Consider the following 27,996-nt stretch of genomic DNA (forward strand, 5'->3'; position numbering starts at 1 on the left):
AGATATAACAAATTACCACAAATTTAGTGGCCTAAACAATGCAAATTTATTATGTTAGACTTCTGGAAGCCAGAATTCCAACATGGATCTCACTGGGCTAAAATCAAGGTATTAGCAGGGCTGCATTTTCTTCTGGAAGCTCTAGGAGAGAATCTGTTTCTTGGCTCCTCCATCTTCAAAACAACATGGAGCAACACTGTGCTAAATCTTTTTCACACGGCTGTCTCTTTGGTTCTTCCTTTTCTGCCACCGTCTTCTACTTTTAAAGACTCTTGTAATTACATTTGACTCACCTGTATAATTTAAGATAATCTTCCCATCTCAAGGTCAGCTAATTAGCAAGCAGAATTTACACCTTCAATCTTAGTTCCCTTTTGCCATGTAACTTAACCTATTCACAGATTTTGGAGAAGAAGATACCAATATCTTATCCTTGTTCTTCAATAAGTAAAGTTTTCTTTCCTGTCCGGCTTCTATCATAATTTTATGCTTTGTCTTTGATTTTTCTGAAATTTGATATGACATGCCTAGATGTAGATTGGTATTTTTCCTGCTTGGTGCCCTCTGAACTTCCTGATCTATGGGTTGGTATCTGTTATAATTTTGGAAAATTTTCAGTCATTATTTCTTGAAGTGTTTTTTCTGTTCCTTTCTCTTTATTCTCCTTTTGGTATTCCCCATTATGTGTATGTATACCTGTTGTATTTGTCCCACAGTTCTTGGATATTCTGTTCTTTTTTGCATGCCTTTTCTCTTGTTTTTAGTTTGGGACGTTTCTGTTGACATACTCTCAAGCGCTCTTATTTTTTACATGACCACGTTCCGTCTGTTCCTGAGCTCATCACAGGTGTTCTTTATTCTGATTCAGTGATTTTGATTTCTAGCATTTCCTTTTGATTGTTTCTTAGAGTTGTCATGTCTCTACATACATTACCCATCTGTTTCTCTTGTTGTGTATATTTTTTGTTAGAGCCCTGAGTATTAATGCCTCACTCATAGTTATTTTAAATCCCTGGCCTGATAATTTCAAAATTTCAACTGTAACTAAGTTTGTTTCCGGTGCTTGCATTGTCCCTTTAGATGGCACTTATTTTTCTTTTGTGTGCCTTGTAATTTTTATTGAAATCTGGACATGATGTAGTTGGTACACTGGAGCTGAGCTTTTATGTTTATGTGGTTAGGAGTTAGACTGTGTTTACTGTTTACTGTAGATATTGCATCAGAGGCTACAATTTTTTCCAGTGCCCATGTTTATGTTTCTCCTAGAGACTTCATCCTTGGGTGTTTCTAGGGACCCCATTTTAAATAGAGTCTGAGGCTTGCAGTGCTTTTCAATATAATCCTCTTTTTCTATACAGGATTCCTATTGAATTGGTTGTAAGATGTACAGGAGGGGAAGCATTCTGTAGTACTGTGATTTCGTCTCAGTATTTTAGTGAGCTCGTGCCCTAAGATTGTGACCTTCATAAGTGTTTGTCAGCTTCCTGCTTTCCTATACCCACATCAATCCGTAGGTGAAATAAGAAAGCCAGAGGGGAGCTGGGTTTGGGTATTTTCCTTACCCCAGTTGATCAAGTTTTGGTAAAACTCAGTTTGGTTAGGCCCGGGTAACATAGTTCCCCTTGTTCTCCTTGTTAAGGAAAACAGAGAGTTCTGAGACATTTAAAAATGGTGGCATCAGAACTAAAAAAAAGAGAGAACAAAGAGCAAACAATTATTAAAATGGTAGACTTAAATCAAAGCATATTAATAAGAACACTAAATATAAATAGTCCAAACACATCAATGATAAAACAGTGACTGTCGGAATGTATAAAAAAGAAGAAATCAAGCTGGGCACAGTGGCTCATGTCAGTAATCCTATCACTTTGGGAGGCTGAGGCTGGCAGATTGCTTGAACTCAGGAGTTTAAGACCTTCCTGGACAACATGGCGAAACCCCAACTGTACAAAAGACACAAAAAATAGCCAGGTGCTGGTGGCTCACACTACCTGGGAGGCTGAGATGGGTGGATCACCTAAGCCTGGGAGGTCAAGGATCCAGTGAACCCTGATCATGCCACTGCAATTCAGCCTAGGTGACAGAGTGAGACTCCATATAAATAAAAGAAAAGAAATCAGCCATAAGCTAGCATCCACCTTAAATATAAAGATATAGGTATATTAAAAATAAAATGACAAAAATAGATATACCATGCACATCCTAAACAAAATGATGATTGTATGAATTTATTAATATCAGACAAAGTAGGTTTCAGAACCAGGAAAATTACCGAGAACAAAGGAGATCGTTATGTAATGATAAAGGTGACGATTCACCCAAAATACATAACAACCAATACATGTGTGTACATCTGATAGCAGAGCTGCAAAATATTTGAAGAAAAACAATTATAAATAAAAAGAAAGGAAAATTAAGAATCATAGTCAACAACATTAACATTGTTCTGAGTAACTGATAAAATATGTAAAGAGAAAGTCAGTTTAGTGGGTTGAATGATGCCCCCTAAAAATGTGTCTACATGAAACCCCTGAATATGACTTACAGTGGTCCTCCTTAAATCTGCCGAATATGTGCTCCAAGACCCCAGTGCATGCCTGAAACCGCAGATAGTACCAAACCCTATATGGTGTAAATACTGTTTTTTCTTATACATATATACCTATGATAAAGTTTAATTTATAAATTAGGCACAGTAAGAGATTAACAGAAATAACTAAAATAGAACAATTGTAACAACATACTGTAATAAAAGTTATATAAATGCAGTTTCTCTCTCTGTCTCTTTCTCTCTCTTAAAATATTTTATTGTACTGTACTCATCTATTTTTGGACCATGTTTGACCATGGGTAACTAAAACCAAGGATAAGGAAGTGCCACTATATTTAGAAAAAGACTCTTTTATGATGTAAATGAGTTAAAGGGCTCAAGATGTGATCATCGTGGATTAAGGGGGATCCTAAATCCTTTTAAGAGAAGAAGAGGGGAAAATAAACTCAGAGGGGAAGGTTACATAAAAATGGAGGCAGAGATTGAAGTCAAATATCTGCAAGCCAAGGAACACCAAGGATTACTGGAAACCACTAGAAGTTAGGAGAAACGTGTAGAATATATTCTTCCTCAAAGCCTCTGTAAGGAACCCACCCTGTTGACACCTTGATCTCAGACTTCTGTCCTCCAGAACTATAAGAGAATAAATTTATGTTGTTTCAGGTCACTAAATTTGTGATGATTTGTGATGTCAGCCCCATGAAACTAATATGGTCAGCAAAAATATAGAAGAACTGGAGAACACAACCCTTCAACTAAATCTGATTGACATTCATAAAACACTTCCTCCAACAACAGTGGAATATACATTCTTTCCCAGTGCACCTGAAACATCTACCACATTGTCCTCTGTTGTCTGCCTTGTTGATACAGAAAATGATAATATGATTTTTAAAAAGAAAAGTCCAGCCAGGTGCAGTGGCTCACACCTGTAATCCCAGCCCTTTGGGAGGCCGAGGCGGGTGGATCACGAGGTCAAGAGATCGAGACCATCCTGGTCAACACGGTGAAACCACATCTCCACTAAAAATACAAAAAATTAGCTGGGCATGGTGGCGTGTGCCTGTAATCCCAGCTACTCAGGAGGCTGAGGCAGGAGAATTGACTGAACCCAGGAGGCGGAGGTTGTGGTGAGCCGAGATCGTGCCATTGCACTCCAGCCTGGGTAACAAGAGCAAAACTCTGTCTCAAAAAAAAAAAAAAAAAGAAAGAAAAGTCAAGTGAGGGGATAGCAGAAGGAAAAACTCTAAAATTGAACCATGAAATAATATGTATTGATTATATCTAGTTAATTTTTAAGCCAGTGACTCCTAAAGGAAGCCATCTCCTGGCAGGAGAGGAAGTCACACTACAAGGAAACCAATTTCGATGATTTGAAACCAATTGTGATGATTCCATAACCAAAAAACAATTAGTATTGATTTTTGATATTTAATTTATCACACCAAAAGATGTAAAATAAGCCATAATAATTTATATTGAAAAGCAAGCCCTATTATTTGCTGATAATGTATTATTTTCCCTTTCAATATTTCAGTTCTTGTTTAGCTTGGAAAACCATATTACTGTGAACCAAGGGAACGTCTTCAAAAAATTGTCACGCTCTGAAGCACCATTGTGTCCAACAGTTTCACCAAAAAAGACTGAACTGAGAATAAAGGAAATCATGGAGAAACTAGACCAGCAGATCCCACCCAGACCTTTCACCCACGTGAACACCACCACCAGTGCCGCACACAGCACAGCCACCATCCTCAACCCTCGAGACACATACTGCAGGGGGGACCAGCTGGACATCCTGCTGGAGATGAGGGACCACTTGGGACACAGGAAGCAATATGGCGGAGATTTCCTGAGGGCCAGGATGTCCTCCCCAACTCTGATGGCAGGTGCTTCGGGAAAGGTGACTGACTTCAACAACGGCACCTACCTGATCAGCTTCACTCTGTTCTGGGAGGGACAGGTCTCCCTGTCTCTGCTGCTCATCCACCCCAGTGAAGGGACATCAGCTCTCTGGCAGGCAAGGAACCAAGGCTGTGATAGGGTCATCTTTATTGGCCTATTTGCCAACAGAACCTCCAGTGTCTTCACTGAATGTGGCCTGAGCCTAAACACAAATGCTGAACTGTGCCAGTACATGGATGACAGAGACCAAGAAGCCTTCTACTGTGTGAGGCCTCAATATATGCCCTGTGAAGCTCTGACCCACATGACTTCTAGGACAAGAAATATTTCCTATCTTAGCAAGGAAGAATGGAGCCTTTTCCACAGGTAAAGAAGCTTTCTAATACAATAATAGATAAAAAGAGGTATCCAACCAGACTCTGCCTAGTAGTTTTGCCTAATCAACTTTTTGTATTATGTCAATTATGTTGACTAAATTATAATTAGGTCCTCTGAGTCAGTTCAGCTTGTAGTGTGTTCACAGGGACCCATACAAGTCACCTCTAGAACTATTTGCGGACAGGAGTATAAGCACTTAATATAGACCTATAGTTCTCCATGGTTTGCAATACTTCCAGGTTCAGTAATTTTTTATAGATCTGTATTTTCTATAATGTATTCCATGGAATACAAATCCTATCGAGTATTAATCGATGCTATGCAATAAAAAAGTGGTGAATGATATCACTGTTCAGTTCAGCTTTACCCCTTACATCCAGTGAATTATTAAGTTCTGTTTATTATACCTCCCAGCTAAGTCTTGAACCCAGCCCTTTCTGTCTACCACTATTGCCTCTATCCTTGCCTAAGCTGTCATCGCACCTCACATCACTGCAACAATCTCTAGAACTGATTTCTCTGCCCTCGGTCTTGTTTCTTCAGATCCATTCTCCACACTGCACCTAGACTAATGTTTTTGAAATGTAGTTATGTCTTTTGCTATTTCCTACTTAAAAGCTGTAAGATGATCCCAATGGTGAAATTGAAACTCTTTAATATGTTTACAAGGACTTTCCTCCTTCGGCAGCCTCTTGTCTCACCTTCATACAGCTTTGCTCTCTATTGGTCAGTGGAACTCCTTTTATTTCACTAATGGACCATGTCCTCTCACCTGTGGCATTTCACAGGCTTTGGTATGGACATCATTTCCTCCAGGAAACACCCCACATCCCTGGGTGAAGTGCTAGTCTTGTATTCTTCCTTAGCATTTTGTTCTTTCCCAACATAATTCTTATTACATTGTTAATTTTCCAATTTCTGTGTAATATCCTCTGTTAAGTTGTAAGTTCTGCAGAGCATTAAGTGTTAACTACTTTTCACCATTCATTTTTTTTGTTTTTGAGATTAAGTCTCGCTTTGTCACCCAAGCTGGAGTGCAGTGGCACGATCTCAGCTCACTGCAACCTCCACCTCCTGGGTACCAGCAATTCTCCTGCCTCAGCATCTCAAGTAGCTGGGATCACAGGCACCTGTCAACATGCCTGGCTAACTTTTGTATCTTTAGTAGAGATGAGGTTTCACCATGTTGACAAGGGTAGTCTTGAACTCCTGACCTCAGGTGATCTGCCCACCTCAGCCTCCCAAAATGCTGGGATTTTAGGCATGAGCTTCATGCCCAGCCCATTCTTTTAATTTATTAGTCAGTACCTTCTATATTCCAGACACAGCACTAGGTCTTGGGAATTAACATTCCAGTGGGCTAGAAGGACAAAAAGTAAATAAACAGATTTGTAACAGAAAGTCATGAGAAAGGTTTTCAAATGTGATGACTGATGATATTTTAAAATGCTGATCAGGTAAGGCCTGTTTTGAGCAGCAACCTGAGTGAAATGAGGGAGTAAGCTATGTGAATTTTCAGGAAATATCATTCTCAAGAGAAGGAATAGGACCTGAGGCAAGAGCATGTTGGAATGTTCCAGGAACCATGGTGGGGGTGGAGTGCAGTGAGGCTGGAATGCAGGAAGTGAGAAACAGAGAAGATGAGATAGGTAGGCAGGGCCTTAGAAGTCGTCTGTGTCTATCAGGAAGTCATCGAGGGCCAGTATTTTGTCTCAGGGGCCTAGCACAATGCCTGACATTGAGAACCAATCTCCCGCGTATACTGAGGGATGACTGGAAATACGTTTTACCACTTCGGTTCTCTCTCCCAACCCTGGCTGCAGAATCAGAAATGTTACTTCTTAAGATATTTATTTCTTCAAACTAAAAAAAATTCCTTTTCTTTTTAAGAGTTTTATGGATAATCATGATAAAAAAATAAATGAGGGGTTATCATAGGAGAAGACATCACATAGGTAACACAGTTGTTCACAATTCTGTTAGTTACTATTGTGGACTAATTAATTATAGACCCATTTTTAAAATTTAATGCACATACACAATTACAAAAACAGGAGACATTAAAATGAATTTCTTTATACCATTAATACATAGTTTTAATCCTAATTTTAATGTAGCATCAAAGCTTTCTTTGGTCACCAAATTGACAAGGTAGCCAGGTCTCGATCTCTTTTGTTATCCTCAGCCTTACCTGAGATTGGTATGGGAGAATAGAGGTTTGGTCAGGCTCCAATTTCTTAGAGACAAATCTTAGTCTTGTGCCAAAAATAGGTCTGATGGGATCCTCAGTAATAATAATTGCAATGATTTGTTGAACACCTACTATATGTCAACGTTTATTTAGATGCCTCCTTTATATTATACCATTAATCCTCCATAAGAGACTCTGGAGTGACTGTTACTATGCTCATGTCATAGATGAGGAAATTTAGTCATATTAAATAGGTTGGCCAAAGTCACATATCCAATTGAGTTACAGAGTCAGAACTGGATTCTCAGTCGGCCTTATTCTAAAGTCAGTGGGCCCTAGTACTGTCTCCCATGACTCCACCACTCCACACAGCCATCACGTCTAGCCACCCTGACTGCTCAGTTCTTCAGTTCTCTGGCCTTCTTGATGAAGGGGATATTATCCTCACTTGACTTAAAAACTCATTTCCTGAGACTCAGGAAATTCTTCTCAATCTTAGAAAGTACTTTCTCTATCCCTCTTGAAGGTTTCTGTGGCTCTGGCTCTGAAAGGGCATACCTTTCCCCAGATGGATTTCATTCTGATAGAATGAATTCAGTTTGGCCAGACATAGTCACCATAGTCATTGGGACTGATACCTTGAGGTGAAGCTCACTGTGCTGGGCACTTGAAATATTATAGTGAATAATATTGACTTGATTCCTATCTGAGGGAGATAACAGACTATGAAGAATAGACTCCTGGCAACTCATGAAGGTGAAGAGTACATGAAGATGAATCTGGTGTTGGAGACAGCTTCATCCTTCATCGGATAGGAGGTTTTTATGGTAGTTAGGGAGGTCTTCCTGTAGGTTGATGACAGAAAGTCATGGAAACATTTTACATAGGGGAAATAAAACAGGCAGCGTGGAGGTTCTATTTAGGTGGGATAAACCAAAAGGGCGGAATGATAGTATTATGATAATCTAGGACAGTGTTCTCAAAGTAATGTCCCTGAACCACTGACTTTGGGTTTGCCCAAGAGCTTGTTATTACAGAAGTTCAAATTCTTGAGAATTTGCCCCAGAACTATTAAATCAGAAATTCTGGGAGTGAGTCTCAGCAATTGGAGTTGTAATAAGTACTGCAGGTAATTCTAATGAACGCTGACGTTTGAGAAGCACTGGCCTAGAACCATGTTGATGAGGGCCTGAGTTACTACAGATGGAAAAGGTGGAGAGGATGGTTTGTGGTAGAGCCATTTAGAAGGTAAAATTAAAAGAAGGATATGTAGATAGATAGATGACAGATAGATAGATAGATAAAGATATATATAGGTAGATAGATATTTGATAGATTTGATAGATTGCATATGGAGGGTGAGTGACTTTCTCTGGATCTCTAGATTACCTGCCATTAGCGGAGGAAGAGCTTTCCAGAATCCTAACCCACTTACTTCCCCAGGATATCTTAAATATATCAAAATAATGGGGAAAAGGCATTTGGACAAGAGTGGTTTAACCCGTCTAAACCAGTGATTCTTACTTTATTATCTGGGTAGATATTAAGCTAATTTATTTTTCCATTTCTTGCAGGTCCAACATAGGAGTTGAAATGATGAAGAACTTTGCCCCCATTGAAGTCGTACCGTGTAACAGTAAGTCTGGAGTGTTGTTGCCTGCCATGATCACAGGTAATTCACTTAAAGGACATGCTTACTTAGAGATACTTATTCCACATTAACCATTTGATCCCTCATTTCCTGGGACAAATTATGTCAACCACCTTGGGTTTTAGAGAGGGATTTTATTCTTGAAAATTATTTTCATGTTAATTTAAACCAATTTTCACCCCAAGTCAGATATAAAAGGCTAGGGAAAGCATTAATTTCAGTGGCACCTTCTCAAAATGTACAGGCTATTTGTGTTTAAATTTGAGATTTATTCCTCCAGAGCCAATGATCAGGTGCTGGTGCTATGTGAAAAATGTCTCAGATGAGCTGCACAGATTCAGAGTTAGGACATTTCTTCGGTGGTTTCTAATTTCTCATTTAGCCAAGCCATCTTACTTAAAGTTATATGAACTAGAAATTTCTGTGAATTTTTTTCTCAGTTTAATAACATGAATTTTAATTGTCAACACAAAACCATTTCATTCATAGATGTGATGTTTCTGCTACACTGGAAATAAAGTGAATTTCAAAATTAAAGTAAAGCAAAGGACTTCCATTATAACAATCAATGGGGTATGCATTTACTCATTACCCCTTTTCTATGCATTCAGCAAATGTTTACTGAGGACCTACTGTATACAAAGAACTTTGCTAGATCCTGTGGAAAACATAAATACCAGTAAATCATGAACGCAGATTTAAAGCTCCCAATCTATGAAGAAGACAGGTCCCTTCTCTGCTAGGACAACTGTCATTCACATCCAACTTTTATGCCGAAGAAAGTTCTTAGACTCTTGAGGCAACTCGAATGCTCATAACACCTCTTTTGTTTCCCTCTTGCCTGGAGAGTAATTTCTAGTAAAGCCAGGAGTGTTTCTTGGAAGATAGTACCAGACTGTAATTTTTGAAGCCAATTACAAATCGGATGTAATTCAATATGAATAAATGTAAGTTCCTAAATGTACACGCCATACCCCAACAATGCAAGTAGATGACCAAGAAGATGTGCATGTTAAGTGGTGAATATAAAAGTGGCCTCAGAAACATGCCTGGGGAAAACTCAACAGGAGTCAGTAAATACAGTTTAGGCTATTTGAATAGAGGAGTGTTCCGAAGAGGGAGGTCACGATCCTACTCTTTTCTGTTGGTCAACTCACAGTGAGCATATTACATTCAGTTCTAGACACAACAATTAAGATTTGAGGATGTTAAAAAATGATTAGCCAGAGAAGATGATTCCGGGACACACAAAATAAACAATGTGTGACACTCATTTCATAAACACGTTCAAGCTTCTTTTCCTGGATATGTAGTTTGAGGAAGATGAGATTTACAGTTCAGCGAGGCCAATGTCATTGGTGTAATATTTGTCGGGGCCACTGTGCCCTGCTATTTCACGGTCACACATTGCCTCCTGGCTCTGGCTGGCTGTTCCACAGCAGAGTGGCTCTGGGGACAAGGTGGAGCCGGGGGAGACATTGCAAATGCATAAGTCAACCGATCCCCACTCCAAGGAAAACTATTCAGTGACGACTTTTAATTCATCCTTTAACGTGATCTTATTAAATAAATATTTGTGGAAGAGAGGAGGGCAAAATGGAGCTGAAGAGAAAGGCAGAAGAAAAAGCGGAAAGCGAAGGCAAGAATGAGGAACATGTTTCCAAAATGATTTGTGGTAATAAAAGTTACTTACTCTGGAAATTTGTGTTGCCAGAGAGCGAGAACATAAAAAAGAGCTGCCAGATTGGAATGAAGCCTCCTTTCCCCAGTGGTTATACTTTGAAAAAAATGTGGATTACAGCATTTTGTAAACAGATCAAGTTCGATGAAACAAAAAACATAAATGACTGCTTGGAAAGAAAATTTATTTATCTCATGGGAGATTCAACACTGCGTCAGTGGATTTACTACTTACAAAAATCTGTGAAAAGTATGTATTTAATTTGTATTTTGAAATAATATTTTACTTTTGAAGGTTTTGAAATAATAATTAGAATTATTTGCTTTTCTTTTCTAATATTTATTTCATTATTTTATTTAATTTGCCAAACTTTTGGCTTCAGGCTTTTATTAAAAATTTAATTTTTATCTTTTCACTTCCAAGTGTTAATGTTTTTCTTCCTCATTATATATTCTCATAAAAATTTCAAGATTTTGTTAAGATTGTAATGCACCTGGTAAAATTATCCACCCTATACAGGCAGCAATGAATTGTAGTTAGAAGTGATCTTGGTTAGAATTTTATACATGTTGTGTGCAGTTTAAAGTTACATTATTTTCCTTTTATTAAAAGATTTATTGATTTGTCTTCCATCAGACTTAAAATATTTTGATCATCATGGAGCTGGGATCTTTAAGACACATGTTCTTCTGGATGTTGAAAGACATATTTTGATTCAGTGGAAAAAACATGGACATCCATTTGTTACCAAAAAGCTATTCTCAGTGAAAGATGAAAACTATATCCCGCGGGAAATTGACCGGGTAGCAGGAGACAAAAACACGGCCATTGTCATTACCCTCGGCCAGCACTTCAGACCCTTTCCCATCAACATTTTCATCCGTAGGGCCATCAATATTCAAAAGGCCATTGAACGTCTATTCTTGCGAAGCCCAGAGACCAAGGTGATACTTAAAACTGAAAACACCAGAGAGTTACATCAAAATGCAGAGATGTTTAGTGACTTTCATGGCTATATTCAGAATCTTATCATAAGGGATATTTTTGTGAATCTTAATGTGGGCATTATTGATGCCTGGGACATGACAATTGCATATTGCACTAATAACGCCCATCCACCTGATTACGTGATTCAGAATCAGATTGGCATGTTCTTAAACTACATATGTTAGAGGTAAAATATAAAAATAGCACTAGCCACTTTCAATAGATGATCTTACATAGATAGCAAAGATAGCTTAATGCCACACAAGTTCTGAGGAAACTAAATTTGAAAAAGTTTTATTGTAGTTAAATATATATAGCATAAAATTTACCATTTAAGCCATTTTATTATTTATTATATTGTATTTTTGAGATGGAGTTTCAATCTTGTTGCCCACACTGGAGTGCAATGACAGGATCTTGACTCACTGCAGCCTCTGCCTCCCAGGTTCAAGTGATTCTCCTGCCTCAGCCTCCTAAGTAGCTGGGATTACCAGCTCCTGCCACCATGCCTGGCTAATTTTTGTAATTTTTAGCAGAGATGTTTCACTATGTTGGCCAGGCTGGTCTTGAACTTCTGACCTCAGGTGATCTGCCCGCCTCAGCCTCCCACAGTGCTGGGATTACAGGTGTGAGCCACTGTGCCTTATTTTATTTTAATTTTTCAAGACAGTCTCACTCTGTCACCAAGACTGGAGTGCAGTGGCGTGATCTCTGCTCACTGTAATCTCTACCTCCCAGGTTCAAGCAATTCTGACTCAGCCTCCCATGTAGTTGGGATCACTGGCGTGCACCACAACACCCAGCTATAAACAATTTTTAAGTGTACAATTCAGTGATATTAAGTTATTTACAGTGTTGTGAAACCATCATCATGATCCATCTCTGGCACGTTTTTAACATTCCGAAAAGAAACTTGGAACCCATTAAGCAATAACTCCCCATTCACTCCTGTCCTTGGCTTATGGCAACCACCATTGTATTTTCTGGCCTGAATTTGACTATATTAGGTAGCTCAAAAAAGTCAGAACATGCAGTATTTGTCCTTTTCTGTCTGGCTAATTTCACTTAGCCTAATGTTTTTAAGGTTCATCTATGTTGTAGCATTTGTCAGAATTTTCCTTTATTTTTAAGGCTGAATAATATTTCATTGTATGTATGTTTTGTTTATCCCTTCATTTGTTGATTGACATTTGGGTTGTTTCCCCCTTTTGGCTACTGTGAATAGTGCTACTGGGAAGAGGGAATCAAATTTAAAGGCATGTCTCCAATGCTGAGCATGATGATTGAATAGCAAATGATCATCATCCATAATTTGAAAACATGCACAGCCCAGAAATGCATAGATTCAAGTTTAGAGAAATGATTCAAGTTTAGAGAAAATGTCATGTATACAGGAACACTTAGTGGGATCATAATAGCAGTCTTCTTACTTAGGAAAACTGTTTGGAATTTAGTAACCAGTTGTTCTCTAGATTCCAGTAAAAATCATGGATCACAATCCAAAACCCACGGGCTCATTGAGAAAAACCAAGTTAGCATTATATTAATGTACAGACCCCAGAACCCTGATTCCTGGACATTCTAAAATATGATGTGGGACCCCTTCCAGAGAGCCTCAAATGACAAATTTTGTCTCTATAGCTTCCTCTTATTATAAAGATACACACTCTTTCTATTAATATACTCTAGGTCTCAAGAGTGTATTAGGGAATATTGTTATCAAGGATACTTCCCCTGTTAGGACTGTGTTTCTTAGTTAGAGAAAGTGAAATTATAATGCTGTAACACCAGTAGAAAGTCTGGGTGATACAGCTTAGCACTAGACTCCTTAGCACGTTAGAAATTTCTTCCTTGTATCAAATTACTTATTGATTCTAATTCCTCCTTTTGGAAACTTTCAAAGTGGATTTAATTATTCTTCCAAACATTGCACTGTTAATTGCTTAAATGAATCATCATTTTCCCACCAAGACCACCTCAAATTCCTTCAACCTAGTTCTGATATAATATAGTTACTAGTTTTCTTACTTCACTCTTCACATGCACTGAAGATTGTCTATGTGACTCTACAACTCATTCTGCAATGTGTCTTCTACCCGATCTCTCACCTCAACAAATTGAATGCTTTAATTTAAATGTGATAAATCAGCCCCTATGAAAGAGGGTCTATTATTTCTCTTGTTCTAGAATTGCACTGTACAACACAATAGCCATCAGTTGCATATGGTTATTTAAATTTAAATTAAATTAAATTAAAAAATTAGTTTCTCAGTAGCACTATTCACATTTCAAGTGTTCAATAGCCACTTGGAGCTAGTGGTACTGTACAGATAGCATAATATTTGCTTGCATTTTTCTCTAGAGAATATTTTTTAATGTTTTGTCATTATAATTGGTTGTATGTTTAAAAGTAAATTCCATGATAAATTATAATTTTTTATGGTGAGTAAAAAGAAAAAATCACCCAATGTTGGTAAATGTCAAGTCCCTGACGTTTTTATTTGTTGTTCTTTAGGTTGTGGGGTACATGTGCAGATCATGCAGTATTGTTGCATAGGTACGCACATGGCAATGTGGCTTGCTGCCTCCATCCCCCGTCACCTACATCTGGCATTGCTCCCCATGTTGTCCCCCCCAACCTCCTGACCCCCCCCGTTGTCCCTCCCTTGGTCCCCCAAACAGATCCCAGTTTGTGCTGCTCCCCTCCCTTTGTCTCTGTCTTCTCATCGTTCAACAGCTGCCTATGAATGAGAACATGCGGTGTTTGATTTTCTGTTCTTGTGTCAGTTTGCTGAGATTTATGGTTTCCAGATTCATCCATGTCCCTACAAAGGACACGAACTCATCATTTTTTATGGCTGCATAGTATTTCATGGTGTATATGTGCCATATTTTCCTTGTCTAGTCTATCGTTGATAGGCATTTGGGTTGGTTCCAGGTCTTTGCTATTGTAAACAGTGCCGCAGTGAACATATGTGTGCATGTGACTTTATAATAGAACAATTTATAATCCTCTGGACATATACCCAGTAATGGGATTGCTGGGTCAAATGGAATTTCTATTTCTAGGTCCTTGAGGAATCACCACACTGTCTTCCACAGTGGTTGAACTAGTTTACACTCCCACCAACAGTGTAAAAGTGTTCCTATTTCTCCACATCCTCTCCAGTATCTGTTGTCTCCAGATATTTTAACCATTGCCATTCTAACTGGTGTGAGGTGGTATCTCAATGTGGTTTTGATTTGCATTTCTCTAATAGTCAGTGATGATGAGCATTTTTTCATATGTTTGTTGCCACATAACTGTCTTCTTTTGAAAAGTGTCTATTCATATCCTTCACTTACTTTTGGATGGGTTTGTTTCATTCTTGTAAATCTGTTTTAGTTCTTTGTAGATTCTGGATATTAGCCCTTTGTTAGATGGGTAGATTGCAAAATTTTTTCCCATTCTGTTGCTTGCTGGTTCATTCTAATAATTGTTTCTTTTGCTGTACAGAAGCTCTGGAGTTTTTAATTAGATCCCATTTGTCTATTTTGGCTATTGTTGCCAGTGCTTTTGGTGTTTTAGTCATGAAGTCCTTGCCTATGTCTATGTCCTGCATTGTTTTGCCTAGGTTTTCTTCTAGGGTTTTTATGGTGTTAGGTCTTATATTTAAGTCTTTAATCCATCTGGACCCCTTCCTGACACCTTACACTAAAATTCCTGACTTTTAAGCCATTTACTTGTTGTTTACTTTTTAAAGAAATCTTGGTATCTAAATATTTCATAATGTTTTGGCTTAAAGTGATAGCTTCAGGTTATTGCAGATATTGACTATATTGCTAATATATAAGACTTAAGCAAGCCATTTGAAATCGTAGAAACATTCTCTATTGGTATTATCAGACCTCTTTCAAAAACCCTTTTATGCACAATGGAATGAAACAAAACTAGAAATCAGTAGCAGAAGGAAAATAGCAAAATCCATAAATATTTCGAAATTAAACATTGAACTCTTAAACAGCCTATGGGTCAAAGAAGAACACACCAGGGGATTTAGGAAATAGCTGGAGACAAGTGAAAACAAAGACACAACACATTCAAACATATGGGATGCAGTGAGAGTGGCACTAACAGGAAAGTTCAGAGCAATAAATGCCTACATGAAAAAAAGTTTACAAATTAACAACCTAACACTGCACTTCAAGAAACTAGAAAAAGAAGAACAAACAAAGCCCAAAGTCAGGAGAAGGAAGGGAATAATAAAGATTCAAGCAGAGATAAGGGAAATAAAGTAAACCATAAATCATAGAAAAGATCAATAAAACTAAGAGTTGGTTCTTCAAAAAGATCAGTGTAACAAACTTATAGCTAGACTAAGAAAAAGAGAGAAGACTTAAATAATTAAAATTATAAATGGGCAATGAGACATTACAATGGATGCCACAGAAATAAAAAAAAAAGATTACAAGAGACTACTACGAACAATTGTACACTAACAAATTGTATAACCTAGAAGAAATTGATAAATTTATAGAAACATATAACCTATGAAGACTGAATCATAAAGAAATAAAACATTTGAACAGACCTGTAACTGAGAGGACAAACCTTTCCATAATAACAATAACAATGAAAAGCCCAGGCCCAGATGGCTTCAGTGGAGAATTCTATTAAACATTTAAAGAAGAATTAACACCAGTCCTCAAACTCTCCCAAAAAATAATAAGAAGGAATTCTCCCAAACTCATTCTGTGAGGCAAGCATTACCCTGATACCAAGACAAAGACAAGAAAAGAAAATTACAGGCCAATATCCCCGATAAGCATAGATGCAAAGACCCTAAAAGATAAGGAATAATAGCAAACTGAATTCAATAGCCCATTAAAAGCATCATATACCATGACCAAATGGCAATTATACCTGAACAATGATGGCTCAACATATGAAAATCAATCAATATAATGTGCCACATTCACAAAATGAGAAACAAAAGCCACATGATCATCTCAATTGATGCAAGCAAAGCATTGGACAAAATTCAACATCCTTTCATGATAAAAAAATTCAATAAACTATGAATAGAGGGAAACTATCTCAACATAATAAAAGCCATATATGAAAAGCCCACAGATAACACCATATGCAACTAGGAACAACTAATTTTCCTCTAAGATCAGGAACAAAGCAAAGATGCCCATCCTGGCTGCTATTCAACATAGTACTGAAATTTCCAGCCAGAGCAATTAAAACAAACAAACAAACAAAAAAGAGATAAAAGACATATACCTGGAAAAGCAGAAGTAAATTCTCTCTGTTCACAGGTGACATGATCTTATGTTTAGAAAATCTTAAAGATTCTGCACAGAACTTGTTACAGCTAGGAAATGGATTCAACAAAGTTTCAGGACATAAAACCAACACTCAAAAATTAGTTGCATTTCTATACCAATGACCAATTCAAAAAGGAAATTAAGAAAACAATCCCATTTCCTATGGTACCAAAAAGGATAAAATAGCTAGCAATATGCTTAATCAAAGAGATGAAAGACCAAAAAGTATAAAACATTGCTAAAAGAAATAAAACGCAAAAAAATGAAAAGAATATCCCACGCTTGTGGATTGAAAGACCTAATATTTTTCAATGTCATACTATCTAAAGCAATCTACAAATTCAGTGCAATCTCTGTCAAAACCCAGTGGTTTTTTTTTTTTTAGAATTAGAAAAAAACTCATAAAATTCATGTGGAATTTCAAGTGATGATGCGTAGCCTAAATAATATTGGAAGAGAAGAACAAAGTTGTAGACCTCACACTCATTCATTTTAAGACATACTTCAAAGCAACAATAATTCAAATGGTGTAGTACTGACACAAAGATAGATATGTAGACCAATGGAGCAGAATGAAAAGCCCAGAAATAAACCCTGGCATATCTGGCTACATGATTTTTAGGAAGTGTGCCAAAACTATACAATGGAGAAAGAAAGAACACTTTCTTTAACAAATGGTGTTGGGAAAACTGAGTATATTCACATGCAAAAGAATGAAGCTGGACTCTTACTTTATAGCATATACAAAAATTAACTAAAAAATGGATTAAAGACCTAAATATAAGATCCAAAACTACTAAACTTCTAGAAAAAAATACAAAGGAAAAGCTTAAGGACAGCAGCTTATTGGCTCTGATAGCAAATGCACAGACAACAAAATTAAAAACAAAATAAACAAATGGGACTCTTCTGCATAGCCATAGAAACAATCAACAGAATGAAAAGACAACCTACAGAATAGGAGGAAATAATTGCAAATAGTATATCTGCTAAGCTGTTAATATCCAGAATATATATTTAAAAAAAACAGATTTAAAAATGGGCAAAGAAGTTGAACAGATAGCTCTTCACAAAACATATACAAATGGCCAATAAACACACAAAAGATGCTCAATATCACTAATTATTAGGGAACTTCAAATCAAAATCACAATGAGACATCACCTCACACCCATCAGGATGGCCACTATCAAAAGAACACAAAACAGCAGGTGTCAGTGAGGATGTAAGAAGTTGGAGCTGTTGTGTACTGTTAGTGGGAATGTCAAATAGTGCAACCATTATGGAAAACAGAATGGAGGTGCCTCACAAATTAAAGGTAGAATTGCCAGATAATCCAACAAACCTATTGTGGCTAGATATTCAAAAGAATTCAAAGCAAATTGAATTATTTCCAAATAATTCAAGGAGATATTTGCATACCCATGTTCATCACAGGATTATTTCCAGTGGGTAAAAGGTGAATCAACTCAAATGTCTATCAACAGGTGAATGGATAATGAAAATATGGCACATACATACCGTGAAAAACCATGCAACCTTAGTAAAGGAAGGAAATCCTGTCACATGCACACATGATGAACCTTGAGGACATTATGCTAAGTGGAAGAAGCCAGTGACAAAGGATAAGTACTGTAGGATTCCACTCCTATGATGTATCCATGGCAGTCGAAATCATAGAAACAGAAAGTGGAAAGGTGGTTATCATGGGCTGGTAGGTCAGGGAGTTAGTGTTTAGTGGTATAGAGTTTCAGTGCTGCCAGGTAAAAATGTTGTAGAGATCTGTTGCAACAATGTGAATATACTTAACACTACTGTACTGTACACTGAAAAAATGGTTGGGGATAAATTTAACAGTTTTTTTGTTACCACAATAGTAATTTTAAAAAACCCTCATTTATGTTCTTTCCCTTTTGTGGCAAATAAACTTAAATGTGAAAATCAGGAGTGTGTCATTTCTTTGTCCAACCTGCTGAAATGAAATACAATTGTCCCTCTGTGTATGCAGGGGATTGGTTGCAGGACACCTATGTAGATCAAAATTCACTCATGCCCAAACCCTAAACCTGAGTATATGAAAAGCTGGCCCTCTCTATACATGGGTTTAACATTCTGTAAATACTGTATTTCGATAGTTTGATCCACATTTGGTTGGAAAAAAATCAGATATAGGCGGACCAGCACCGTTCAAACCCCTGTTGTTCAAGGGTCGACTATTGTCTCAGTTGTTCAGTATCCATTAATGACTTGAATTCTCTATTTTCTTCCATACTAAATCAACATTAGGAGGTATATGATTAAAAATAGTTCTCTGTTAATAAAGAAGCATGTGAGTTGGCATTCAGGGACAAGTCTTGCTGCACACATAGCTGCTGCTCTCATAGGAGTAATCCCAATGTTCTTTTCCAGTCTACACCATGGATCACAAAATAATTTGTATAACGGTTCTTCCTGTACAGCACGAGTTTTCAATGACAACCAGATGCAAAAAGCCATCAAGTGCTTCAGGCTCTTATGCCTGCTGCACAGATGCCAAGAACGTAATCTCGCTCTGCATATAAATCATTTCCATCTACTATAAAGCAAGATGTGTTCTAGTACATACTTTTTCATTCACATTATGTGCTACTGACAGTATGTTTGTATAACAGCATAATTGACATAGACATTTTGCTGACTTACTTCTGATTTAGCATCAACTATATGTATCACTAGCTTGTGGTTGGCTTTATAAACTTCTTGCCAGTGGTTTGAGTTGTACCTTTTTTCACCGTCAGGAGTACAAGGACAAGTACAAGTTACCTTGGTCACTCTAGTCTTTTTTTTTCTTTTTACTTTATTGATAAAACTCATCAACTTGATACTGGAAACCAATATCTTGTAGTTGTTCGTTCTTGTTCTGGAGAAAAGTAGATTGCTTTAGCAGAGAGACGACTGTGCTTTGCCTGACAATTATATAAAAGTCTTTGATGGCTTTAGTCCTCTGTAGTAGCTAGGACTTTTATACAGGTGATAGAAATCTACCTCAAACTAGTCTAAGGAGGGGTGGGAAGCACTGAATTAGCTCATAACTGAGAAGGCAGAGAAAGTGCAAATGCTACAATAATTGTGGTATAAAAGCTGAGGTTCTCTTACACTTGGGGCGTCTAAAAAGAAACTCCAGGGGGCTCCCAGTGGTCAGATATGGGACAACTTAGGCACCAAAAAGGAAAGAATGATTGCAAATATTTAAAACACATGAAATGTATAGTTGATGTCTGTATGTCTGAGGCAGAGAGGAGGAGGAGGCCTTATTTATCATTACTGGAGGTAGCTAGTATAGACACTGCTATGGTCTGAATGTTGGTGTCCCCTCAAAATTCATATGGTGAAACCAAATTCCCATAGTAATGTATTAAGTGGGAATTGCTCTACTCTCTCCTTGCAAATAATTATTTGTTTTAGTCCATCATAAATTTAAATTCGTACTCCTACTTAGTGATTATACTAACATGAGAAGAAATCTACTGAATCATCATTGAGAAGGATGAGGAATTTAGATCACGTCCAGCTTCTCTCCTCCACTGTAAGATCTCTTCCTTGTATTTTAACCTCTATTTCATGTCAGATCTCCTGTGGTCCGTATATCTTTACTGCCAATATGTGAGATAAATAATAGTGCCCACTACTTCCTCCTTCCTTTGACCTTCCTCCAAACCCAAACCCAGGAAGTGACAGAAATAATAATGTTTAAAGAACAAATTAATAGCCATTCCAGGAAACAAAAGAAAGTAACAACAGCAGGTGAGAAATATCGAGCAATCGAAAGTCAGAAAACAGTGTTTGTCCTGGGGGACATGAGGAGGCAGCAGCCTAATGTGGCAGAGGACTGGGTGCCACGGGCTCAGGAGGGCAGGGGAGCTGTCTGGTTGTGCCTTGGCTTTTCTTCACATTGTCCTTGATGGACCTTTGCCCATTCTGTTGTCACTGTGGGCCCCTGATATGAATCAGAGGTGACCATTAGAGTCATTGAATGCATATGGGCAGAGAAAGAGTTTAAAACACTCACAGGCTTTGCTCCTTCAGACCTGATGTAAAATCTGCAGGAGCAGCTGTTGCCAGTCTCATGCGCTCACCTGGACCAGGCACTATAAGCCTGCTTCTTGGGGCTGTGGTGATGAGGGTCAGGCCACAGGGTGAGTGTTATGTGGCTCCTCTGAAGCAGTTTCCTCGTCATGTTCAGGGACTGGGAGCCTTGAGAGGTAAGTGGGGCCTAAGCGGGTATGGTACCTTGGCTGGTATGCAGAGCCCCTGCAGACCTTGTCCTGATTCTCTTTCATCAGTCTTTCTTAGGTCGACTGCCTCCTGACACTTGGTTGGTTCCCATTCTCTTTTTAAAAATGCAGCTCAAGTACCTGGGCATTTCTCCTTCAGTCTGCACTGAATATGGGCAGTGTTTGCTGCACTGGGGCACAGTTGGGATTTTCTTTGAGCTCTGCAATGATCAGGTCTTGGTTCTTCTTACCTATCAGAAGCATTTTTTTTTTTTTTTGTAGAAAGTGATTTATTTAGAGAGAGAAAAAGGAGAAGGAGAGAGAAACAGCTAACTCACACTGAGTGAGGGAAAGAAAAGCCGCTCTCACACTGAGTGAGAAGGGTTCTCAGAGGGAGAAAACCAGAGAAGGAAAGCTCCTCTCACACTGAGTGAGAGAATCCAGAAGGATGGAACCCAGGAGAGGAAAGCAGCTTCCACACTGAGTGGAAGGGAATTGAGAGAGAGAGATGGAGTTTAGGAGGGGAAGACAGGCTTCCACGAGAGAGTGTGGAAGGGGACCCCAGGGGGGAAATCCAGGAGAAAGAAAGATAGCTTCCACAAACGGAACTGTTCGTGGAAGGGGACCCAAACATGGAGTCCTCTATCAGCAGCATTTAAGGATTTAATACTGTCTCCTCCTTGAAATTGTTTCACCTGTTTCTAGAGAGGCTGCTCCTGTAATGTTCTCTTTTTAAGGACCGCTTCAGGAAAATGAAGTCAGAGCAGTGCGAGTAGAATGAATGGTTTCTTATGACTATAGTCACCAGTTGGCTTGGAGGGCACTGAGCTGTTGCATCTAAGCAGCACACTCCATATTAACAGAGGGGTGACTCAGCTGGGGGAAGACCCACTACAGGGGAGAGAGTCTCACCTGAGTCCAGCCCCAGCCTTCTGCACCCTTGATGTATCTGAAGGCCTGCTTCTCTGTAACGCGAGTGTTTCCTCTGATACTAACAACAGGCATTTTGCTGTTTCTGCTGTTCACATGGGTCAGGGTAGCACGGGGCACGTGTTCGGGTTCATGCCTTAGAAAGCTTTTGGGTCAAAAGCTGCAGTGTCCAATTCGGTAGCCGCTTACCATGTGTGGTTGCTAAACACTTGAAATGTGGCTGGTGCAAATGCAGATGTGCTCTGAGTGTAAAGTGGTCACCAGATTTCAAAGTACAAAACACCACAATATAAAATATCTCATTAACAATGTTGATGATGTGTTGGAATGATATAGGTTGGATATGTTAGGTTAAATAAAATATGAAAATTTAATCTATTTCCTTATACTTTTAAAATAGATTTACTAGGAAATTTTACTTGTCTGGCTTACATTTCTATTTTTAATGCATTCAGGTCCAGGCACAGCTGACCTCATGATTTTGTACTGAGTGCACTCTCAGAGAGGGTTTAGGAGGCTATAATAAAGGGCTTTTTCTCTAGAGAGCAGATATCTTTTTTTTCCCTGGGGTGATGACAGAAGAGACACCTTGACCCAAGATGAGCTTGACGAGGTAGATCCCGTTGTTAAGTTGGTTACCCTTACTCAAGCACCTGCCTGCAGTCCTAGCCTTTAGGAAATCCCCTTCTTTCACCCCCACATACTCCTCCTCCTTTCTCCCAAGAGTTCTCTCACCTTAGCAGGATGTTAAGATGACCCCTCTGAGGACCACCTGGGGGTTGAGGGTTGTGTGTATACTGAGGTCTGATTGATGGTGATTAGTGTTGATGTGAAATCATCTGGTTTGGCTTATTCAGGATTTCTTTTTTCTTTTCTTTTTCTTTTTTTTTTTTTTAAGATGGAGTCTCTCCCTGGCTTACTGCAATCTCTGCCTCCCAGGTTCAAACAATTCTCCTGCTTCAGCCTCCAGAGTAGCTGGGATTACAGGTGCCTGCCATCATGCCCAGCTAATTTTTGTATTTTTAGTAGAGATGGGGTTTCACCATGTTGGCCAGGCTGCTCTCAAATTCCTGACCTGGTGATCCACCCACCTTGGCCTCCCAAAGTGCTGGGATTACAGGCGTGAAGTTTTTTTTTTTTTTAAATATTCAAATCAGCCTCTGCTATTCTGTGTGCCTTGGGGAACAATACACGATCCTCAGAGTGCAACCATAATGGAATGACAAGGAGCATACTTTAGTGATTGAGCAAATCACAAAACCTATCTCTTTCTAATCATCCATGTTGGTGGGTTTGTAACTATATGGATACAACCTGATGCTGTTTCTTGTCAGGACTATGCCCCATTTCTGGATCCTATTAGAGAAAAGGGAGCCTGAGCACACCTGTGTTGAAATCAAAGAAGTCAGAGGAGGCGAGGTGAATAAATGCATGTGGAGGATTAGATGACAAGAGATTGAATGGAATGGAAAATACAGAGGAAAAAGATGGTGGTGATTTTCATAGCTTTGGGGAATTGACTCTGTGTCAGACACTGTGCCGGTGTTTTGGGATTGATAGTATTCTCATAGTCATCCCTGAGGCAGGTAGTAAAATTATCACATTTTATAGGTGAAAAAACTGGAGCAGAGAGAGAGGATAAATAATCTGACAAATCATACCAATGGCCAGTGGCAGGAGGGGGATTTGAATGTGGATGCCAGTCTGGAGCGTTTCTTTAATTACTGTATTCTACTGCCCATAGATAGAAATAGAACAGGGAAATGTATATGGAAAAGAGAAAGGCACATCAAAAGGAAAAAGAAAATGGTGAAACAAGGGTGCACTAGAAATGTGAATTGTGATGTTTGACTTGAAAGAGATGAGTTTAAAAAGACGAGGCAATAAAAAGGAAAATGAAAAGAAAATGGAGTCTCAACCTTTTCTTCATACATCTGGAAGATTCTTGTTCTAACATTTACCAGCAAAATTTCTATTTGATATGGTTTGACTCTATGTCCCCACCCAGATCTCATCTCAAATTGTAATCCCCACATGTTGAGGGAGGGACTAGATGGGAGGTGATTGGATCATGGGGGCGGTTCCTTCCATGCTGTTTTCATGATAGTGAGTGAGTTCCCATGAGAGCTAATGGTTTTATAAACATCTGACATTTCCCCGATCTCTCTCTCTTGCCTGCCACCATGTAATATATACCTGCTTCCCCTTTCTCCATGATGGTAAGTGTCCTGAGGTCTCCCCAGCCATGTGGAACTGTGACTCAATTAAACCTCTGTTCTTTATGAATTACCCAGTCCAGGGAAGTTCTTTATAGCAGTGTGCAAATGAACAAATACACTATTTAGTTTTAATTCCCTTATAGCAGTCAGGGAGCTGTTTGTGGTACATGTGTACATGGTGACAAAATGTGGGCAGAGACAAAATATACCTTTCAAGTTAACTCCAAGTCAGGACCCTAAGGTATAAGGATTCCTCACAGATTCCTGAAAGAATTCACAGACTCAGAGATGCCACCAAAGAGGTCAGCAGGGCTGCACATGAGCATTGCTTGCCTGTACCCTGTTTCTGGGGTGGAATGACATTCACCAAGTTTAGATAGAGTAACAACACCAAGGTAGTACCTCCTACAAACATAAATGTGTGCAGTTTAACAAACAAAGGATTGTTCTTTGTTGTGAGATTATTTCTAAGTTGAGGCATTGAAGTGCCACGTCTTATAAATTATAGAAGCATGTGCTAGCTTATAAATGTCATTTAGCAAACAAAAAATTGAAAGCTCTTTCTTAAAAACAAAATGTTGATGAAAAGGGAAGTTGCAGGATTTAAATGGTATGAAAGTATGCATATAGGGCCGGGAGCGGTGGCTCAAGCCTGTAATCCCAGCACTTTGGGAGGCCGAGGCGGGTGGATCACGAGGTCAAGAGATCGAGACCATCCTGGTCAACAAGGTGAAACCCCGTCTCTACTAAAAATACAAAAAATTAGCTGGGCATGGTGGCGTGTGCCTGTAATCCCAGCTACTCAGGAGGCTGAGGCAGGAGAATTGCCTGAACCCTGGAGGCGGAGGTTGCGGTGAGCCGAGATCGCACCATTGCACTCCAGCCTGGGTAACAAGAGTGAAACTCCGTCTCAAAAAAAAAAAAAAAAAGTATGCATAAAAAGTCTGAAAATCTTCAAAACATTACCATATTGTGCATGGTTACATAGATATTTGGTAAAATTTTAATGTCATACATAATAACCATTTAACACCAAAATTCAGTGTAGTGGATGCCTCTGGTAGGGAGGAGGAGGGGAACTGGATTGGAGACAGTAAACAGGGAGTTTATTTTTATTTGTAAAATTGTATTTCTTCAACTGAGCAGTCAGTACACGGAGGTTTAATTCATCTTTTCACAGACTATACTGATAGTTTGCAATACACTGAAAAATTACAAGGAAGGTGTGAAGGAAGGAAGTTAGAAGAGAAGGGAAGGGAAAGAAGGAGAGAAGAAGGAAAGGATGAAAGGAAGAGAAGGGAGGCAGGATTACATTTTATGAATCCAAAGTATGGAAAGTAGAGTTAGAAGTGATGTCAAAAACACCAAGATCCATTTTGGGCTAGAAGAGGGAGAAAAACTGAAGGTTAAGTCATAGGGCAAAATTTCCTGAGGAATTCAGAAGGAAAGAACTTCAAGATGAGATTTACATTGGTGTGCAATTGTGAATTCCCCTGAGCATGCACCAGCTGTGTCCCCAAAACTATGTTAGCTTCATAAGGAGATAGATTTACCTTGGCTTGCCTGGACAGGGAGATTTTCAAATCAAACCACTCTTTTGACTATTGCAGTGCATGAGAAATATTTCTTAGCTTTACAAAGTCTGTGATGGGGGTGGATGTCGTAAAAATGATCCTAGCAACAAGTACAAGCATTGATTCTGAAAATGATGTATGTTTTCCCTTCAAACACAAAAATCGTAGTGTGAATTCTGTGATAGGTAAGCACGGAAGAAGGAAGGACATGTGGAATCATAGGTGATGTGGCAGCCTTGGTGATCTTCATTAATCTTTTGTGTACACAGAACCAAACCCTCTCCTATTGTGCATCAACTTCTTCCCAGACGTCATCTCTGTGTACTTCAGAATGTATCAACGATGCCTTCTAGAGAAGAGGAAAATCACAAACTAAGAAACCTTCTGTTTCCTTTTAGAAAATAAAATGTCGAACTGGTTGGAGAGAATAGCAGCAACAATCATATCCAATATAACAATCATATCCATATAACAATCATATAGGTGGAGACCATTACAGTCTCCATTTGACAGATGAGGAAACTGAAGGTCAAAGAGGATAAGTAAATATCCCAGGGTCACCTGAAGGGTGAGCTAGTAATCTGAGGCTTCATTCCAGATCTGTGTGATTCTTCCACCGGATCCTTACTGCCATGCCTGCCATCACGGTGACTCTCATTCCAGTCAGGTTCTCACCCCTCACTCCTGAGTGGACTGCAAAACGTGAATTTCTTTCATCATACCCCACAAAATAGAATAAAGCCATAGAGTTTCAGCATGTCGACATTGAAACCTTGATATTCACTTCTGTCCCATAATCAGCAGTGTCATAGCCAGCAGCCAGTGTGTCCACATCTATTTTTTAAAACAACATTGTCAGCCTTTATATGTTGTTTTCACCATCTCTTTTTCCCACCACTAGACCAGTCCTTTGCAGAGTGGTTTTTTTTTTCTTTGAGATGGAGTTTCGCTCCTGTCACCCAGGCTGGAGTGCAATGGCGTGATCTCATTTCACCACAACCCCTGCCTCCTGGGTTCAAGCAATTCTCCTGCCTCAGCCTCCCGAGTAGCTGGGACTACAGGTGTGCACCACCGTGCCCAGCTAATTTTTTGTATTTTTAGTAGAGACGGGGTTTCACCTTGTTGACCAGGATGGTCTCAATCTCTTGACCTCGTGATCCACCCACCTTGGCCTCCCGAAGTGCTGGAATTATAGGCGTGAGCCACTGCTCCCAGCTGAGTTTTTAAGCCTCAGTAGAAACTGGCTACACTAAATGGAGACACTTTTTGCCCTTCTTGCCATATTTTAAGTTACTCCAAAGTTTTCTACTAGCTCAAGCAGGAACTTAATCATCCTCCATTGCACACCCCACCCCCTACCACTACCCAAAGGTCCTGTTGGTAATATCCCCAAATGGATGCCTCCAGTATGCCTCTGAGCCAGTCTGTTGACCTCGCTGTGTCTGCCTCTTCCACCCCTGTCTGCTTTGGTTGACTAGCAATTCTTGCAAAGCTACTTGAAGGAATATTGTTGTGGCTTCCGTGGCTTATTTTTTTTTAACCCCCTATGTAATATTGCCTTCAGAAATGGTTACCTTTTAATGATAGCAAACCTAATGATCCTTAGGATGCCATAATAGTGCTAGGCTTTAGGTAGAAGCTGGGAATTTTTTGAGACTCTGTTGTGCTTTTTCACTTGAACCCAGGAGCAGCAGCATTTGTGTCTATGGTTCATAAAAGTATATTGCCCACACTAACAATAAATGAAGTCTAGCTCAGCAGGCTAAACTTCCTTATTGCATGTTGTTATACAGCCATAGAACTTTAAGTTAAAAAGGACAGCAAATATATTCTATATTAACTTTGTATATGGTCCTAAATTTCCCTTTATATCAGTTGTTTCCTAACATCATCACGTAGCAGAATTACATGAAAGGCTTATTAACAAGCTTGTTAACCTTATTCCCCAGTTAGGTTCTCCTAGAGAGTGACTGTCTTGGCTTATGATCACTCTAGACAGAGAAACCTCAAGACCAAATTAGAAAACTGTAACAATAAAAATTGCAATAAAATGTTTCTTGCAGTGTGAATGCACTGACAAAAAATTTTTTAACATAGTTTATCAGAAAATGCTTTATTTTACCTCATTTTTGAAATTTATTTTGTTGAATACAGAATTCTATGTTGACAGTTGTTTTCCTTAGGCACTTCAAAGATATTCTTCTGTTTTCTGGCCTCCATTATTTCCACAAAGAAGTCAGCTGCCATTTAAATCATGCTCCCTTTTTACATTACATGCCAGTCTTTCTGGCTGCTTTCAAGAGGTTCTCTTTCCTTTTAGTTGTCAGTAGTTTGACTATAATGTGCTTAGGAAGTATTCTTCA

The 27,996-nt window shown here is 38.8% G+C and overlaps 1 protein-coding gene across 3 annotated transcripts in view; it reads left to right on the forward strand.

Annotated features, from left to right (window-relative positions):
• Positions 1-13,822, forward strand: part of NXPE2 (neurexophilin and PC-esterase domain family member 2) — a 225,719-nt gene extending 211,897 nt beyond the window's left edge. For all 3 annotated transcript variants that reach the window (XM_078339181.1, XM_078339183.1, XM_078339182.1), the window contains 4 exons: positions 4,089-4,822; positions 8,600-8,697; positions 10,391-10,606; positions 10,994-13,822. In XM_078339181.1, coding sequence (XP_078195307.1) covers positions 4,089-4,822; positions 8,600-8,697; positions 10,391-10,606; positions 10,994-11,529 — 1,584 coding nt within the window. In that variant the 3' untranslated portion in view covers positions 11,530-13,822. The remainder of the gene's footprint in view (positions 1-4,088; positions 4,823-8,599; positions 8,698-10,390; positions 10,607-10,993) is intronic.
• Positions 13,823-27,996: the final 14,174 nt, after the last annotated feature.

This window comes from Callithrix jacchus, chromosome 10, assembly GCF_049354715.1.
Source record: "Callithrix jacchus isolate 240 chromosome 10, calJac240_pri, whole genome shotgun sequence".
Taxonomy (NCBI): domain Eukaryota; kingdom Metazoa; phylum Chordata; class Mammalia; order Primates; family Cebidae; genus Callithrix; species Callithrix jacchus.